Below are 16,959 nucleotides of genomic sequence, written 5' to 3'. Positions count from 1 at the left end.
ATAGCACAAAAGAGTATTTCCATATCCTTGAGTAGTCAAAAATTTTTAAATAAGAAACAAAAAGCAACCATCAAAAGACAAGATTGACAAATCAGACTATGTTAAAATTAAGAACTTCTGCTTACCGTTTGAAATAAAAAGGCAAACCACACAGTGGCGGAAAATATTTGCAGGACATATATCTGACAAAGGGCTCGTATTCAAATATAGAAAATATTCTACATACCAAAAAGGAAAAAGAGAGATAGCCACACCTTTTCAAATATGAAAAAAAAAAAAACCTCGAGCAGGGAACTTCACAAAAAGGATATCCAACATGACCAATAAATACTTGAAAAAGTGCTTAACCTCATTATCAGGGAAATACAGACTGAAACCACAATGAGACACCACTATATACATGTACCACAATGGTTAAAATTAATAAGATTGGTAATATAAAGGGCAACTGAACGCTCACACTTTACAAAGCATTAATAATCTCAAACTTACATTGAAGTATCTGCCTTGAAAAGTACTAAGTCCTCTGACTCTAACATGAATGTTAATATTTTCAAAAATATCTTACCTCTTTTTGAACAAGGCTAAATTTTTCAAGTAGTTTACATTTTTCATCAATTAGTGTAGAAAGTTCTATAGCAAGCTTGTTCTCTCTCCCTGAAAAGAAAGTTCATATCATCATCATATGTAAATTGTTTTAAGTTTCAAAATTATGAACAATAATGATGAGATCTAGAATAGAAAAAAGCTTACCCACATAAAGCCGGCTTCTAACCTGAAACAAATTTTTAACAAAAATTACATTAAAACAAATATGTATTCAAGTAAATCTAATCTATTTAACTTCTACCAACTGAAAAATAACTGGTTTCTTATTGCCTTAGTATGAATATACATTAACTGAAAGTGTTCTTTTTTCAAAAGGAAAGAAATGCTACATATTAGAGTCTCTCTACTGAAGAGTCACATTATGTATTAGCATATTAAAGGCTCTGAAATAACTCTACCTTAAAGAGACCTGTTTCATTTCATTTATCCCACTGTTCTTCAAATATACTTGACCCTAAAACAAACTATTTCAGGAAGCCCTTAGTATCCTCTCCCCCAGTGATAACATCCAAAATAACAGAGTTTGAGAAAATGTTACCATAGGGCCATGGATTGAACTGACTACAAAATCTTTTTCTTCTTTAATCTCTTTCTCTCTAAAAAAATGAAGGAAAAATCCCATTTGTAAAGGTGAACAGGCTTAGAAGACTAAAATCATCTACAGAAGATTATATAGGGATAAAATTTTAAAGTTTTTTTTTTTTAAGTTTTAAAGTCAAAGTACAGTAGAATCAGTACTGATGAAGACTAAATTAGTGAACTGAATCATCACATTGAGGACCTATCTCAAAAGGTAATAAGAACCTATAAAAAAATTGAAAAACCAAAGTTAAGAAATATGGAAGACAGAAGTAGAAGGGGCAGGATCTAAAAACACAGTCTCAAAAAGAGAAAAACAAAATGTAAAATGCAGAAGGAATCTCCTAGGATTAAAAAAGGATGAAAGATCTCATATTAAAAGATTCCAAGGAATTCTAAAAAGAATTCTAAAAAGACAAGGAAGTAAGGGTTTAAAGTATTAAAAGGAAGTAAGGGTTTGAAGTATTAAAAGGACAGAACTTGAACTTGGGACCTAGAACGTTTATATCAAACAAATTACGATTCCAATGTGGGAGCTTAATTCAAATATCCTCAAGCACTCAAAATAAAGTCTCAAAAAGTTTGCCACACAAAGATCTACACTAAAAACAATTTCGAAAGAAGTATTCAAATACGGGAAGAAGTAAATCCAGGAGACCCTGCAAGAGATATGTCAATTAAGAGTAACCAAATATCAGGGCGCCTGGGTGGCTCAGTCGTTAAGGGCCTGCCTTCAGCTCAGGTCATGATCCCAGGGTCCTGGGATCGAGCCCCGCATCGGGATCCCTGCTCAGCGGGAAGCCTGCTTCTCCCTCTCCCACTCCCCCTGCTTGTGTTCCTGCTCTATCTCTCTCTGTCAAATAAATAAATCTTAAAAAAAAAAAAAAAAAGAGTAACCAAATATCTTGGTAATATTTTTTTGTGGTCGTACGGGATAGGGACAGGGTAGAGGAGAAAGTTAAAAACAAAGAAAAGAAAAGGAGAAAGGGGAGCCTGGGTGGCTCAGTTGATTAAACGTCCGACTCTTGATTTTAACTCAGGTCATGACCTCAGGGTCATGGGATGGAGCCCCACGGTCAGGCTCCTTGCTCAGTGTGAAGTCTGCTTGTCCCTCTCCCTCTGCCCCTCCCCCTGCTCATGCATGCTCTCTCTCTCTCAAATAAATAAACATCATCTTTTTTTTTTTAAGATTTTAATTTATCTGAGAGAGCAGAAGCAGAGGGAATGCAGGCAGAAGGAGAAGCAGCAGGCCCCCCCACTAAGCAGAGAGCCCGCTGTGGGGGTCGATCCCAGGACCCTGGGATCATGACCTGAGCCAAAGGCAGATGCTTAACCAACTGAGCCACCAGGTGCCCCAATAAATAAAATCTTAAAAAAATTAAAAAAAAAAGAAAAGAAGAAATATGTCTGGGTTGGAAAGTGAAAGAAACCAAGGGATGTGAGAGTATGCTAAGGTTCTTGTCTTCATTGCAGGAAGATTTACTTACCAATGCAAAAAGAATTTAAAAGAAACATAAAAAGTGGAATAAATAAACTAAACTGAAAGAAACTCGTCCAAATACATCAATAAACATAATATATATAGTTAGACTAAACTCAATAGGGAAAAAAAACAGAGATTTTCAGATTAGATATAAAAGAAATTTACATAGGATGCACATTAAGTAGAAGACCATAGGAAGGCTGAAAAGCAGAAGATGGAAAAAGACCCATCAAACATCACCCAAAAGAAAGTTGATATGGCTATAACAAGAGATAAAAGAAACCATAAGAGAGAAGTAACACAAACATTAAAGAGGATCGCCAGATATTGATAAAAAGTTCAATCCACCAAGAAGAGATATAGCACTTCTAAACATATATACACCTAATAAAATATGCTCAAAATATGTAAAGCAAGAATTGATGGAACTGCAAAAAGAAACTGATAAATCTATCATGAGAGTGAAATTCAGGCAAATTCTCTTCCTTTTTGATAGAGGAGAGAAACAAACAAAAAAGAGCAAGAACATAACACATGAACACAAATTAGATCAAGCAAGCTTGATCTAGTTGATGGATACAGAATGATATACATATATCTGCTTTCAACAATAAACAATGGAATAGAATAAAGAAAAGATCTACATGCATGTGGAACTCTAATATGTGGCATGGCAGATGGGTAGGAAAATGATTATATTCAAGATGGATCAAGAACTGAAGTGTTGAAAACAATATTTTCAAATAATTTCTGTTCCTAAGAAAACATCTTAAAGAAGATGAAAAGATGTTTCATACTGGTACATTGATTTGGGACATTTGGGTTATTTCCAGGTTTTTTTTCTATTACAAATAGTGCTGCTGTGTATATTCTTATCCATCTTGAATACAACTTTTTTGTCTGGCATGAGGTAGGGATTCAGTGTATTTTTAACCCCAAGGTATAAACTAGTATATTCTTACAATGTAACATTCTAAAGCAATCAAAATGGAAAAAAACACACCCTCATCTAAAAACATGGATGAATCTTAGTAATAGAGGATAAACTAAAAAAATTCCAAAATATGACTTATGGCATGATACCAAACAAAATTACATACTATACTTCTGGGGAATATATGTAGATATGACCAAAAAAATTTTTAAGGCATATGAATAATCAACACAGAATCCAGAACAGGGTTACCTCTAGTACAAGGAAGAAAGGGGAAAAGGGGATGCAATTAGGGAATATCACCTAAATATAAGTAACAGTCAATGGCTTTGCTTGCAGAGTGAGTGGTACATTCACAGATGTTTAGTATACCCTTTACACAGATCACAGGGCGCCTGGGTGGCTTAGTCAGTTAAGCACCTGTCTTCAGCTCAGGTCACAATACCAGAGTCCTGGAATCCAGCCCCACATCAGGCCCCCTATCCCTCTGCCCCTCCCCCCTCATAATCTCTCTTTCTCTCTCTCTCTCTCTCTCTCTCTTGCTCTAGCTCTCAAATAAATAAATAAAATCTTTTTAAAAATAAACAGATCAAAATAAATAAATAAAATATAAATGTAGGATTTTAATATTAGTGTAGAATACTTCTACAAATAAAGTCTTTAAAATTTTTACACTTAAAAAAATTCCTCTGAATCCATAGTCAGCTTCTAGTAGCCACACATTAACGTGAGAAATGCATTTAACAATAAGCTAACTTGGGGCACCTGGGTGGCTCAGTCATTAAGCATCTGCCTTCAGCTCAGGTCATGATCTCAGGGTCCTGGGATCGAGCCCCACATGGGGCTCCCTGCAGGGTGGGAAGCCTGCTTCTCCCTCTCCCGCTCCCCCTGCTTGTGTTACCCCTCTCACTGTGTCTCTCTGTCAAATAAATAAAATCTTAAAACAAACAAACAAGCTAACTTGTTTCCTTAAAATAAAAGATCTGTTTCTCATATTAACTGTTCAACCTTAAGACACATGTATATTCTCTTAGCATTCGTTACTTACCGATTGAAAACTTCTCCACAAAAACAAGAGAACAACAAAAAATCCAACAACACCTGCACATATCACCAATTCCCATGGGAAACCATAGGGCTTAGGACCTCTCATATCTTCAGGCAATGCTGCCACAACCTTCAAGACAAAGAAAATTAACTTTTCAAAAATGCACGTTTGATAAAAAGTGTTGATTACAAACTGATATACATGGAATGTTTGTATCCCCCCAAAATTCATATGTAGCAACCTAATCCCCAGGGTGATGGTATTTGGAAGTAGGGCTCTGGGGAGGTGATCATGAACGCAGAGCCTTTGTGCATGGAATCAGTGCCCTCATAAGAGGCCATAGAGACTTCCCTGGACCTCTCCACCATGTGAGGTAATAATGAGAAGAATGAACCAGGAAGTGTGCCTTCACAGACACAGGATCTGCAGCTCCTTGATCTTGGCCTTCTCAGCCTCCAGAACTGAGAACAACATTACTTGTTTAACCCACCCAGTCTGTGGTGTTTTTATCAATAATAGGAGCCCTCAGAAACTAAGACACAAACATAAGTACAAGTTTATGTGTAAACACTATTAACACCCTTTCCATGAAATGGGCTACCAGACTACCAAACAGAAGGTATCACAGTATATTTTTCTGGCAGGTGATGAAAAATAACACTATGGTATAATGCAGTGACTTGCAAACTGGAATCTACAGAGACACCTCAGAGCTTCTCAGAACAAGCGGAGAGAAGGCCAAAGAAAGAATCTGAGTTCAGGTCCTCTAACACTGAGATCAACCAGTTTAGGTTTTACGTGTAGAGTATACTGGATTCCATTTATGATTTCCCCACAGTGGGGGAAAAAATAGATCTGCAGCTTAAAAAAAAAAAAAAAAAAAGTTTGAAAACCACCGATGAAGCTTTGGGTTTGGAATCTGAATGCCTCTACCCTACTTCTGTGGCTCCCTTCTCTTATCTGTCTTGGGAATAATGCTGTTTCAACATGCAGGGCAGGTACTCAGTAAAGGTAACTATTTCTATTAATCCTTCAAAGACCATGATCCTGTAACCATGGCCTTTCCACACTACTTCTCTCCCTAACAGGTCTTTGGCATAAAACAGCTTAAGGCTTTTACAGTTCCTCCTGTATTTCATCTTTCCCTGGGTCAGTTCATTATTCATCCTCACCCAATGGGGTTATTCTTTTGTTACCAGGCCCCAGATACTACTCAACCACAGAAAGAAGAATGGTAGGGGGAAAAAGAAAAATGCGCTTTTAAGAAAAACCTGAAGTCTAATCAGGTTTGATTCTTTCCAGGGTTCAACCCAAAACCTGTATGACCAATCTCCCCTTTTTAGGCCCTTTCTACCTAGAAAAACACCCTTTAATGTCTATTCTCCTCTCCAAAGTCTGTTTCATAACTCTGATCCATATAAGTATTCCTTCCAAATTGCTTTCTATACTTCATTAACCTGTATTAAATAAACCTGATTATACCTTTTCTAAAAAAAAAAAAAAAAATACCCCTTTACTCTGATCTCTGCCTCTCCCTACAATACCCCAGTTACCAATTCACAAGAAATGTGTATTTAAAAAAAAAAAAAAACTTCCAACCTGGAAAAGCTCAGGACCAGACGGATTCACTAGAGAATTCTACCGAAAGTTTACAGAAGAATTAATGCCAATCATTCTCAAACTCTGCCAAAAAATAAAAAAGGAGGGAACTCTTCCTAATTCATTCTATGAGGCCATTATTACCTTGATATGACAGCCAAACAAATATATCACACAAGAAAAGAAAACCACACGTCAATATATGATATAAATGCAAAAGTCCTCAATCAAATACTGGCAAACCAAATATAGCAGCATATAAAAAGAACTATATACCATGACCAAGTGGAATTTATCCCAGGAATACAAGGTTAGTTCAACATACAAAAATAAATCAATGTTATATACCATATTAGTAGGAAAAGAAAAATCACATGATCATCTCAATAAACACAGAAAAGACATTTAACAAGATCAAACACCCTTTATGATCAAAACATTCAATAAACTAGGACTGAGGGGCACTTTCTCAACCTGATAAGGGGCATCTATGAAAAACCAACAGCTAACATCATACTTAGTGGTGAAAGACTGAAAGCTTTCACCTTAAAATCAGGAACAAGATAAGGATATTCACTTTCTCCATATTCATTCAACATTGTACTGGAGGTTCTGGCCAGGGCAGTTAGGCAAGAAAAAAGTAAAAGGCACCTATATTGGAAAGGAAAAAATAAAACTATCTCCATTTGAAGATGACATAATTTTACATACAGAAAAGCCTAAATAGGCCTAAAATTCTAAAATAAGAATTCTAAATAAGAAACTATTAGAGCTAATAAACAAGCTCAGCAAAGCTGCAGAATACAAAATCAATACAGAAAAAATCAGTTCTATTTCTATACAATAACAATGAGCAATGTGAAAATGAAATTAAGAAAACACTTCCATTGGGGTGCCTGGGTGGCTCAGTCAGTTAAGCATCCAACTCTTGATTTCGGCTCAGATCATGATCTCATCAGGGTCCTGAGATCAAGCCCCACATGGGGCTCTCCACACTGGGCGTGAGACCTGCTTAAGATTCTCTCTCTCCCTCTCCCTCTGCCACCCCTCCTCCCTCTCTCTCTGAAAAAAAAAAAAAAAGAAAGAAAGAAAGAAAACATTTCCATTTACAAGGCATCAAAAAGAATAAAAGACTTAGGAATAAGTTTAACAAAGTAAGTGCAAACCTTACACACTCTGAAAACTACAAAACACTGTTGAAATAAATTTAAGTTCTAAACAAATGGAAAGATGTCCCATGTTTATAGATTGGAAGACTTAATATTTTGTCAAGATGGCAATACTCCCCCAAAGTGATCTACAGAATCAATGCACTCCCTATCAATATTCCAACTGCCTCTTTTGCAAAAATGAACAGGCTGATCCTAAAATTCATGGAAAAATGCAAGGTATAGCATTTCCTTCTCTATAGCTATACAGCCATAGAAAGACACAGACAGACAGACAAGGAAGGAAGGAAGCAAGCAAGCAAGCAAGCTTGGACTACTCATACTTTCCTATCTCAAAGCTTACAGCAAAGCTATCATAATCAAGACAGTTTAGTAATGGCCTAAGGATAGGCAAATGAACAATGGAATAGAAATGAGTATCCAGAAAGGAACTTAAATTTATGGTCAATTGATTTTGAACAGCAGTACCAAAACAAATCAATGGAGAAAGAATAATATTTCCAACAAATGTTACTGGGACAAGTGGATCCCCACATGAAAAGGAATGAATCTGAACCCATACTCATACCACATATAAAAATTAATTTAAAAATGGATCACAGACCCTAAGGTAAGAGCTAAAACTCTTAAAAGAAATCACAGTTGTAAAACTTTATGACCTTATTTTTAGCAATGGTTTCTTAGATATGACACCAAAAGTACAAACGACCAAAGAAAAAAATAGTTTTCATCAAAACTGAAAATCTTCATACTTCAAAGGTCACCATCAAGACAGTGAAAAGACAACCCACAGAATGAGAGAAAATATTTGCAAACCATATATCTGATAAGGGTCTAATATCCTGAATATATAAAAGAACTCTTATGACTTCAACAATAAAAAGACAAATTACCCAAATTTTTAAATGAGCAAAACAAATGAATAGATATTTCTCCAAGGAAGATAATGGTGAATAAGCATATGTACAGATGCTCAACATCATTAAAATTACAGGAATGGAAATCAAAACCACAATGAGATACCACTTTGCATTCAGTAACGTGGCTATTAAAAAAAAAAAAGTGTTGGAGAGGATGTGGAAAATTTAACCCTCTTGAATTGCTGGTGGGGATGTAAAATGCTGCAGCCTCTGTGGAAAACAATTTGGCAACTCCTCAAAAAGTTAAACATATGGTAAATATGACCCAGTAATTTCACTCCTAGGAATATATCCAAGAGAACTGAAAACTTGCACAAAAAACTTATACACGAATGTCCATAACAGTATTACTCATAATAGCCAAAAGAGTGAAAACAATGCAAATGTCCATTAACTATGAATGGATATTCAAAATGTGGTATATCCATACAACGGAATATTTTTCAGCCATAAAAAGGAATGAAGTACTATTACTTGGGGTGAATCATGAAAGCAGACTAAGTAAAAGAAGCCTTAGACAAATGGCCACATATCACATGATTCCATTTACATGAAATATCCGGAATTGACAAATTCATAGAGACAGAAAGTAGATTAGTAGTTGTCAAGGGATAGAGAGAGGGGAAAATTGGGAATAACTGCTAGTAAGTACAGAGTTTCTTTTTGGGGTGATGGAAATGTTCTGGACTTGCAATGGCTGCACAACATAGTGAATATCCAAAGAAAAATAACTGAATTGGAGACTAAAAAGGGATGAATCTTACATGAATTATGGTTTAATAAAAAATAAATTAATCTTTTAAACTAAAAGAAAAAATTTAAAGCAGAACAGTGTTGTGCCATCCTAGCCCCCAGGCCCATTTGGTGAGCACAGTGGTTTTTAGCAAAGAAATCATCCAGGTAAAGATACATTTATAGGACTAGAAACAGTTCTGCAAAATCTGGCTACCCCTCTCCATGTGTCTCTTCATTCACAGTCCTATAAAAACTAAGTTTTGGTTATTACAGGTTTTAGCAAAGAAAAGGAAATATGTACAATCTAAAATCATCTCTTGTTCCACAATACGCTTCTCTTCCTATAAACCCTATCTCTGTGAATGAATAGGTTGCCATAGCCAGAAACCTGGCAGTCATTCCGGATTCCTTCACATCCAATCAGCGAAATCCTACCCATTTTAGCTCTTAGCTACTAAATATTTTCCCCATTCAGCACCCTCTTCTTTATCCCTAACTTGACTACTCTGTCATCCCTCCCCTACACCATTTCTAGTTTTGTTTTCCTTACATCTAACCTACATGCTACCATCAAGAAGCTATTTAAACCAAAAGTCTAACCACTGAAATTCTTCAAATGCTCTCCAGCACCTACATCGACTGGAATCTACTTACGTCTCCAACAAGTATCATTGTGCGCGTCATTCCCTGAGTCTACTTTGTATTCTAGTAAAACGGTTGCGAGCTCCCTTCACACACAATGCTGTTTCATGTCCCCTCTGCTTAAACTATTCCGTTAGCTTGAAAAGGCTTTCCTAAACGTTTACTCAAGAAAATATAATCTCTCCTACCCTTCAATTTCCCTAGCATTTTGTGTATGCTTTGGTAAGCAGTTCATCAGTTTCTACTTGGTACTATTTTTTTGTCTTCTCTCCCTTAACAGACAGCATGATACCAGTGGCCCAAACCCAGTCCATTTAAATTCTCACAGAACTGTCACACACACACACACACACACTCACGAGATGCACTTGGTTGAATGCTTGAATACCATGACAACAGTACTTTTTAATTTAGGTAACAAGAAAACAATCCTCTTAACTGACCCAATATTTTAAAAGACTTTTTTGATTTTTAATGCACACATTTTAAAGCACGGGGATATAAATACCCTTAAACGTGTCAACAAAGACACATAAACACTTAAGAGAGAAAAATCTACGCAACCTGTTATAAACTGACCTTAAAAAAAAACTAAAGACATTTTGAGCGCTGGGAGTTCAGTATCTCCAGATTTTAAACCAGCACGATCTTTTTACATTAACACACAGAAAGAAGCGAAGACAAATCTCACTTATGGTAAAGTATCTCAAAAGAGCATTCTTTATTACAAGAAAATGCAGAATTACAATCCCAACTCCCCGTCCAGACTTAGGTGTCCTTTCAAGACAACGAGAAGTTTCATCACTAAAAGGAATTCATTTCCGAGGATCAGTCCTCAAGTTTCTCACAGTCGGGAGAACCACGTGTCATTGACCCCTGTTCAAAACGAGTAACATGACGGAGAAGCTAATTCGTTTCAGGATTCCGAAAACATTTAACACACCTTTGAAAAATCCCGCTAGGCAAATGCTCTCTTCACCTTCCGGATCTCCAGATCCCCTTCCACCACACACACACATACACACACACACACAATCCACCCAAGCAGCCTACGAACCTGGCTACTGCCTCGGACACAGGCCGGAGCCCGACAGCAGGTGAGGACTGGCTTCAGGACCTCTAACCACGGCCGCTCAGACCGCAAAGCCAAAGTCTGCTGCTTCCTTCCCCAGGAGGCTCCTGCGACCCCTGGCCCAAGTAACCCTGATCGCGCCTGAACTCACCCTGCGTAGCTCTTCCAGAACCAGCCCCAAGTACGACTGAGGGGCCGTCCTGGGCGCCTCCATGGCGCCAAGGCTGCCTCAACTGAAGTGGCCGAAGCCAGGGCCTGGCGGAGCCACAACAATCAGTAGAGAACACACCGCGTTCGGTCCGGAACCCAAACCTGCACCCGGCAACCGGAGCAGACCACTGCGGAGCCGGCTGCGGGGGGTTGCTGGAGGGCACGGCACCGACAGGCCTCAAGTGTCCAATGCTGCCCACCCGGAGAGCCTCGCCCCTAGTTATGCTCTACGTCCTGAAGATCCGAAGGTCCAAGCCCGTCCCGCACGAGCCTGCGACCTGCCCTCTCCTCACCGCCTACCCCCCGATTTGGTTTCGGCCAGGCCGCGGCGGGGAGGAGGGGACGCGGGGAGGCGGGGACGCGGTAACTTACCCCTCCTTCTTCGCGCGACGTGTCCTTGCCTCGCGTCCTTAAAGGGGCCGGCGCTCTACTTGGCGAAGCCAACCGTCCTTGGAAGTCGAGGGGCTCGAGGCAGACAGTGGAATTGGGCCTCAGGCTCTGCGCTGTGGTGTGGGCCGCACAGCCCAGAAGACTAGGGCAGTGGCTCAGGGCCCCCTCCCTTCGGGTGGCCGCGATAGCGGCGAGGTTCGTCTTGGAGGCCCCCTGGGCGTGGAGCGCCGCGGGGTGAGCGCGGCACGGCCCCTCGACCCAAGGGTGGACGCCAGGTCACGCACCAGCACCCAGCGCTTTTCTCTCGCAGTCAAGAGCCTATCTGCACCCCACTGAAGCCCAGCGTAGCCCGGGGGACGCTGCCGGCCCAAGGAAACCGGCCGCCGCCTTCATTCCAGCCAGAAAACGGCCTGCAGGGCCTGTGCCGGTGCGTCCTGCCAACCGCGTCCGGGCTTTGGACAGGAAGGGGTCGCGGGTCAGCTGTGGTTTGGGCAAAGTTTAACCTCTCCCACGCAAGAGAACATCGATCGGGTCTCCTCTGCCCAGAGGAGGACTGCAGGGATTTACTCGCTTCTACCTAAGTTACCTGGACACTCGCTAGGCAGAACTGCCTTAAATTCCACGAGTTCCTAGTTAGCCAAACGCTAAAGCAAACCCCTGTGGACCTTGGCTGAGCGACTGGTGTTCTCCCCCGAGAAGGGGAGCTAAAAGTAGCACCTTGCGGTCTAAATTTAGGACCCTATTTTTAGATCTGTTGAATGAAGTATGGAGTGCTGGGTTTGTTCCTGGGAGACTTGTAGCTGACATAGGTGTAAAGGATAACCCGGAAGGCTTCCTTGCCAGCAATAATAATCGGCAACAAACTCGGCCTGCTACAAGTCCTCAGTGAAGCAACACAGAAAGGAGCAGGTACTTCTTCCTAAACAAATCACCCAAGAGAACTCAGTAGTTGAACAAAATCTTAAATCCTTAGGAAATTTCCCTAATGTATGCTGGCAGCAACAGAACAACCGTGCCAAAAAGAATTTTAAAAAAGGCCCAAGTTCACAACAGTTGATTTTTAGGACCAAAATGGGGCCTAGTTGTTTAAAACTCAAAGTGCTCTCTTTTGCCACATCAGCCTGCGGAGTTTCCAGGAACTATCAGTATCAAAACGTAGCAGAAATTGCTTAATATTTCTCCATTTTTAAGGTATTACACAACATTCCTATATGTTGGACAGTGTGTATTGAAATTATATTATGTGAATACCTTATTAAAGTCAAAACAGAAGCATAACCAAAATTTTATATTTAAAATTTCAGAGAATCATAGAACGATATATATCAAGTAGAGCATTGTATTGGTAAAAAATTCTTCAATGTCTGAACATTTTCAGAAAACTCTAGAACCATTTTCAGCTTTCAGGACATATTTATAACCTAAAACATTTTTTTTAATCCTTTTGCCCACCCTAAGGCAGTCTGTGCCCTTTTCCAATTTTTCAATAATTACCATTCCAAATATAAAAACATAGATTAAAGACAAAATAATAAATGAAAATTTTTAAAAATCTAAAAGATTCCCCAATAAAAACACAGTAAAACTTCAACTCAGTGCAAAATTCAAACCTAATTTCTCTTCTGTACACTTACTAGTCATATAGAAACTTACCTCTTCCTCTAGATCGTTCAGTTCCATTTTTTAAAAAGTTCATGTTAAAATATCTTAACGTGTAAATAAAGTTCTACTAAGCACCTCATATTCTTGAGAAAGATTTCAGATTCTCATACATCTGATACACTCCTGTTTCCACACAGATTGTGATCCTGTTTTGACACTTGCGTGGTTAAGGGGTGCTGTAGGTGGAGTTGTGACTACCAACACAGAATCCAATTTCATGGCCGTCACTCCTGATTAAATATGGCTTTTTTCTAAAATATCATATACATTACTACCCTCATAAAAATCTACAATTGAAAAGAGACATCCTGAATTTGATAACTGATAAAAATTAAATTGAATGTTTTATTCTATAGTCAATTCATATAGAATACATGATTTTTACCATGTAAAAGATATTCAAAGATTGTTCTCAAGTAGATAAGGGATTTTGCTGTCTTATATAGACCTGCTTTAAGGGAAATGGAGAACAAATGCTGTTAGTGACAGCTACTAGGAGGCATCAAAGAACACTGAAACATGCTAACCAGTAAACCTTGTCCACAGCCTAGAAACTGATTTCCCTTATGAAGGGCCCTGTTGCAAAGCTGTAGGTACTAGTTACGCCCATTTAATTAAACAGGCAATGTCATGGGCTACAGGATCCAGTCCTTTGGAAGAAAACCAAACATGCTGAGCCACATTTTCATTCTCTGTACTAGTGAAGTAAGAGTTGTTCTCAGAACATATTGAATCAGGAGTTACCTGTTGAACAAGAGCTAGGTAATTTCCTTGGTTAATTTCACATATAAATGAAGCATTCTAATTAAGAATAGATAAATGTTAGAACTCAAAGAGCTTCCTCAATTATAAAGTAGATAAAAGGTAGTATTAATTCCTATTACTTGAACAATTCAAAGAAAGTATGTTGTATAAAAATCTAACTGAAATTACTAGCAAATAGAAACAATTACCTGAAACATTTAGGCAGAAGAAAAGGAAATCTTTTCACCTAAATTTAACTGGAAAATTGCTCAGATTTTCCATTTACTGCAACTATTCAAAGCTATATTATGGGAGCTTAGTAGATGCACTAATATTGTTAAAATTCTAGGTCTGGCAGGAATTCTTCAGAACATTTAGTCCAAACATTATGAACTTAAAGCCCTATAGAGGCCATACAGATGAAATAAATGAAGGGAAATGAAGAATTCATGTCTATTCAATACAAGTACTATTCCTTGAGCTTCTTGTTGCCATATGAAAATGGGAGACTATACATTACAGTCTTCTACTTTTTCAAGAGAACCCAGAAATTCAGATTTTTGTTATGAACTCACCTTTTAAATATTGGTAACCGGTTCTTAATTTTTTAAACAATGCACAAGTCAGTTTTGACCAGCAGCCTGTCATCTAGTCTCAGCTTCTGATGTTAGAGTTTTAAACCTGAGACTGCCCTCCAGAATAAGTAACTTTCCAAGGTCACAAGATAATTACCATAAATTTAAATTCAATATTCCCATGTCTAAAAAATTTCAACCAAAATGGTTAAAGTAAAATGTGTTTGACCATATTTACTGAGTCCACAAAAATAAACATACTTCATAGCCTTTATTAAATAAGCACTTTATATGAGAGGTGAATGTGACATACTGATTAATAAATTATTATTATTTTTTAATTTAGTAACTTCACTAGTATAATTTGTGGTGGAAGGGTTGACAGGGGAGGGATGTGTCAGTAGGACATACCAGTATACAACTAATTCCATGGGTCGTTGAAAGTTTTATTATGACTTTTTATAATCATCATTCTTACTGGTTTTTATTTTCTCCTATGATGGAGCAGATTTCTAAGTAAAGTTTTTAATCAGTGTCTTTAAGAACAAATCGTACAGGGCGCCTGGGTGGCTCAGTCATTACGCCTCTGCCTTCAGCTCAGGTCATGATCCCAGGGTCCTGGGATCGAGTCCCACATCGGGCTCCCTGCTCGGCAGGAAGCCTGCTTCTCCCTCTCCCAATCCCCCTGCTTGTGTTCCTGCTCTCTCTCTCTCTCTCTCTCTGTGTCAAATAAATAAAATCTTTAAAAAAAAAAAAGAATAAATCGTACAGGGTAAGTTAATCACTTCTCTGGGCTTATTTGCCAGGTAATATCAACTCTCTAGAACCTTAGCAAAGAAATAAAGTGAAGAGGGAGTCTCTGAAAGCAAAATAATATATGTTATTAAGCCCAGTTTTCACAGACTCTTATCACAGACACCACCATCTACCTGGTCACCCAAGCTAGAAACCTGGTAAGTTATCCTCACTTTTCTATTTTCCTCTCCATGCTACATTCAATCAATCATTAAATCCAATGAATTCTATCTACAAAAGATCTGTCTAGTTTGTCCTTCCAATCATTTTAATAACCACCATCAGCTATTAGACCAAAGGTTAAAAAAGATGGCTAGGGGGCCAAACTTCATCCACAGAACATTTTGTCTGACCTGTATGGTATTTCTTTTTAATCTGAATATTTGCCAGCACTCAAAATCAAGAGATTTCACACAAAATATACAGATTTCCAACTTTTCTTGAAATATCAAAAGATCTGGCAAAACCAAGCTAAAGGTAAATAGTAGCTACATCCTTTGGAGAAAGCATACACACTCTGTTGGTTACAGTTCTCTTTACCTATGCTTCATTCATTTCATTTGAGTTTATATACCCTGATTTAGACCTTCACCATTTATTTCCTAAGCTAATGCAATAACTTCTTGACCATACCTGCCTTTGGTCTTTACCTGTTAAATCCTTATTTGATAATATTGACAGACAGACTTTATAAATGAAACTTTTTCATTTTACTCCCTGCTTAAAATTCTTCAGTAGTGCCCCATTATCTACAAGATAGAGTTCAACTTCCTATTATAACATTAGAAGCTATTCTTGATTCAATCCCTGTATAATCTTCATTATCATCCTATATTCAGTCAAACTGAATTGCTTATAGTTCACCAAAAAAATGGTCTCTCTTCCACCTAGAATGCCGATCCTTTCTTTGTCTGGCTAACTCCTCCTCTTCCTTCAAGGTAAGTATGATCTCCTCTGAGACAGTTTCCCAGGCCCCTCTTCCCCATCTACCTACCACTTCCAGTCAGTCTTCTAGGGCATCAGTAGGCTGATCAGTCTATTAGTAGCATCCTATGGCTATTACAGCACTGTATTATAACTACTGCTTTTTTTTTGCCTGTGTCCTCCAACTAGAGTAAGCTCCTTAAAGCAGCCACTGGTAAATTTCATCTTAAAAAGAAGATAAAAGTGCTTCTTCAATTATTTATATGTTAGGAGTAGATAAGAAAAGGAAATAACATTTGTAAAAGGCCTTCTGTGTAAAGCACTATAGCTAAGTCCTTGGCAATATCTCATTTACAATAAATGAGATAGGATTTAATAGGATTTACAATAAAAAATGGACAGATTTTGGAATTTTAGCTATGGCTTGGTTAAATTTTGAGATATTAGTTGCTTTTGTAGGATTCTCACAATACACCATTTTGAGATCACAGCTGTCATTCAGATATTAATAAGATGTGCTTAAGATTCATTTTAGCTCATATTATTTCCAAGTTAATTCATTTAGCATAATTTTCCCTGATATGAAAAAAAGGGAAGAAAATAGAAAAAAAAAAATGCTGAAGATCAACAAAACTTAAGGAAAGGTTAAAAAAAATCCTTCAGCGGCACCTGGGTGGCTCAGATGGTTAAGCGTCTGCCTTCAGCTTAGGTCATGATCCCAGGGTCCTGGGACCAAGCCCCACATCAGGCTCCTGACTCAGCAGGGAGTCTGCTTCTCCCTCTCCCTCTGCCTCTCCCCCTGCTCATGCTCTTGCTCTCTCTAAATCTGTGTCTCGAATGAATAAATAAAATCTTTAAAAAAAATCCTT

The 16,959-nt window shown here is 38.2% G+C and overlaps 1 protein-coding gene across 13 annotated transcripts in view; it reads right to left on the bottom strand.

The window, feature by feature from the left end:
• Nucleotides 1-16,959, bottom strand: part of MIA2 (MIA SH3 domain ER export factor 2) — a 109,394-nt gene that overhangs the window by 61,182 nt on the left and 31,253 nt on the right. For 7 of the 13 annotated variants that reach the window (XR_010405145.1, XR_010405146.1, XM_054513689.1 and 4 more), the window contains 3 exons: nt 4,654-4,782; nt 754-775; nt 569-657 (listed from right to left, as the gene is read on the bottom strand). Coding sequence is in view for 11 of the 13 variants with exons in the window: in XM_054513689.1 (XP_054369664.1) it covers nt 569-657; nt 754-775; nt 4,654-4,782 (240 nt within the window). In the remaining 2 variants the exon portion in view is untranslated. Of the gene's footprint in view, nt 1-568; nt 658-753; nt 776-4,653; nt 4,783-10,775; nt 10,918-10,941; nt 11,320-11,372; nt 11,466-13,043; nt 14,006-16,959 lie in introns of those variants that run through there. The other 6 variants (XM_045900755.3, XM_045900758.3, XM_045900754.3 and 3 more) reach the window with 5 other exon arrangements.

This window comes from Mirounga angustirostris, unplaced genomic scaffold, assembly GCF_029215605.1.
Source record: "Mirounga angustirostris isolate CCGP_5_RB_7025 unplaced genomic scaffold, mMirAng1.0.hap1 SCAF_9, whole genome shotgun sequence".
In the NCBI taxonomy this organism is placed as follows: Eukaryota; Metazoa; Chordata; class Mammalia; order Carnivora; family Phocidae; genus Mirounga; species Mirounga angustirostris.
This window is presented reverse-complemented; position numbering and strand designations above follow the sequence as displayed.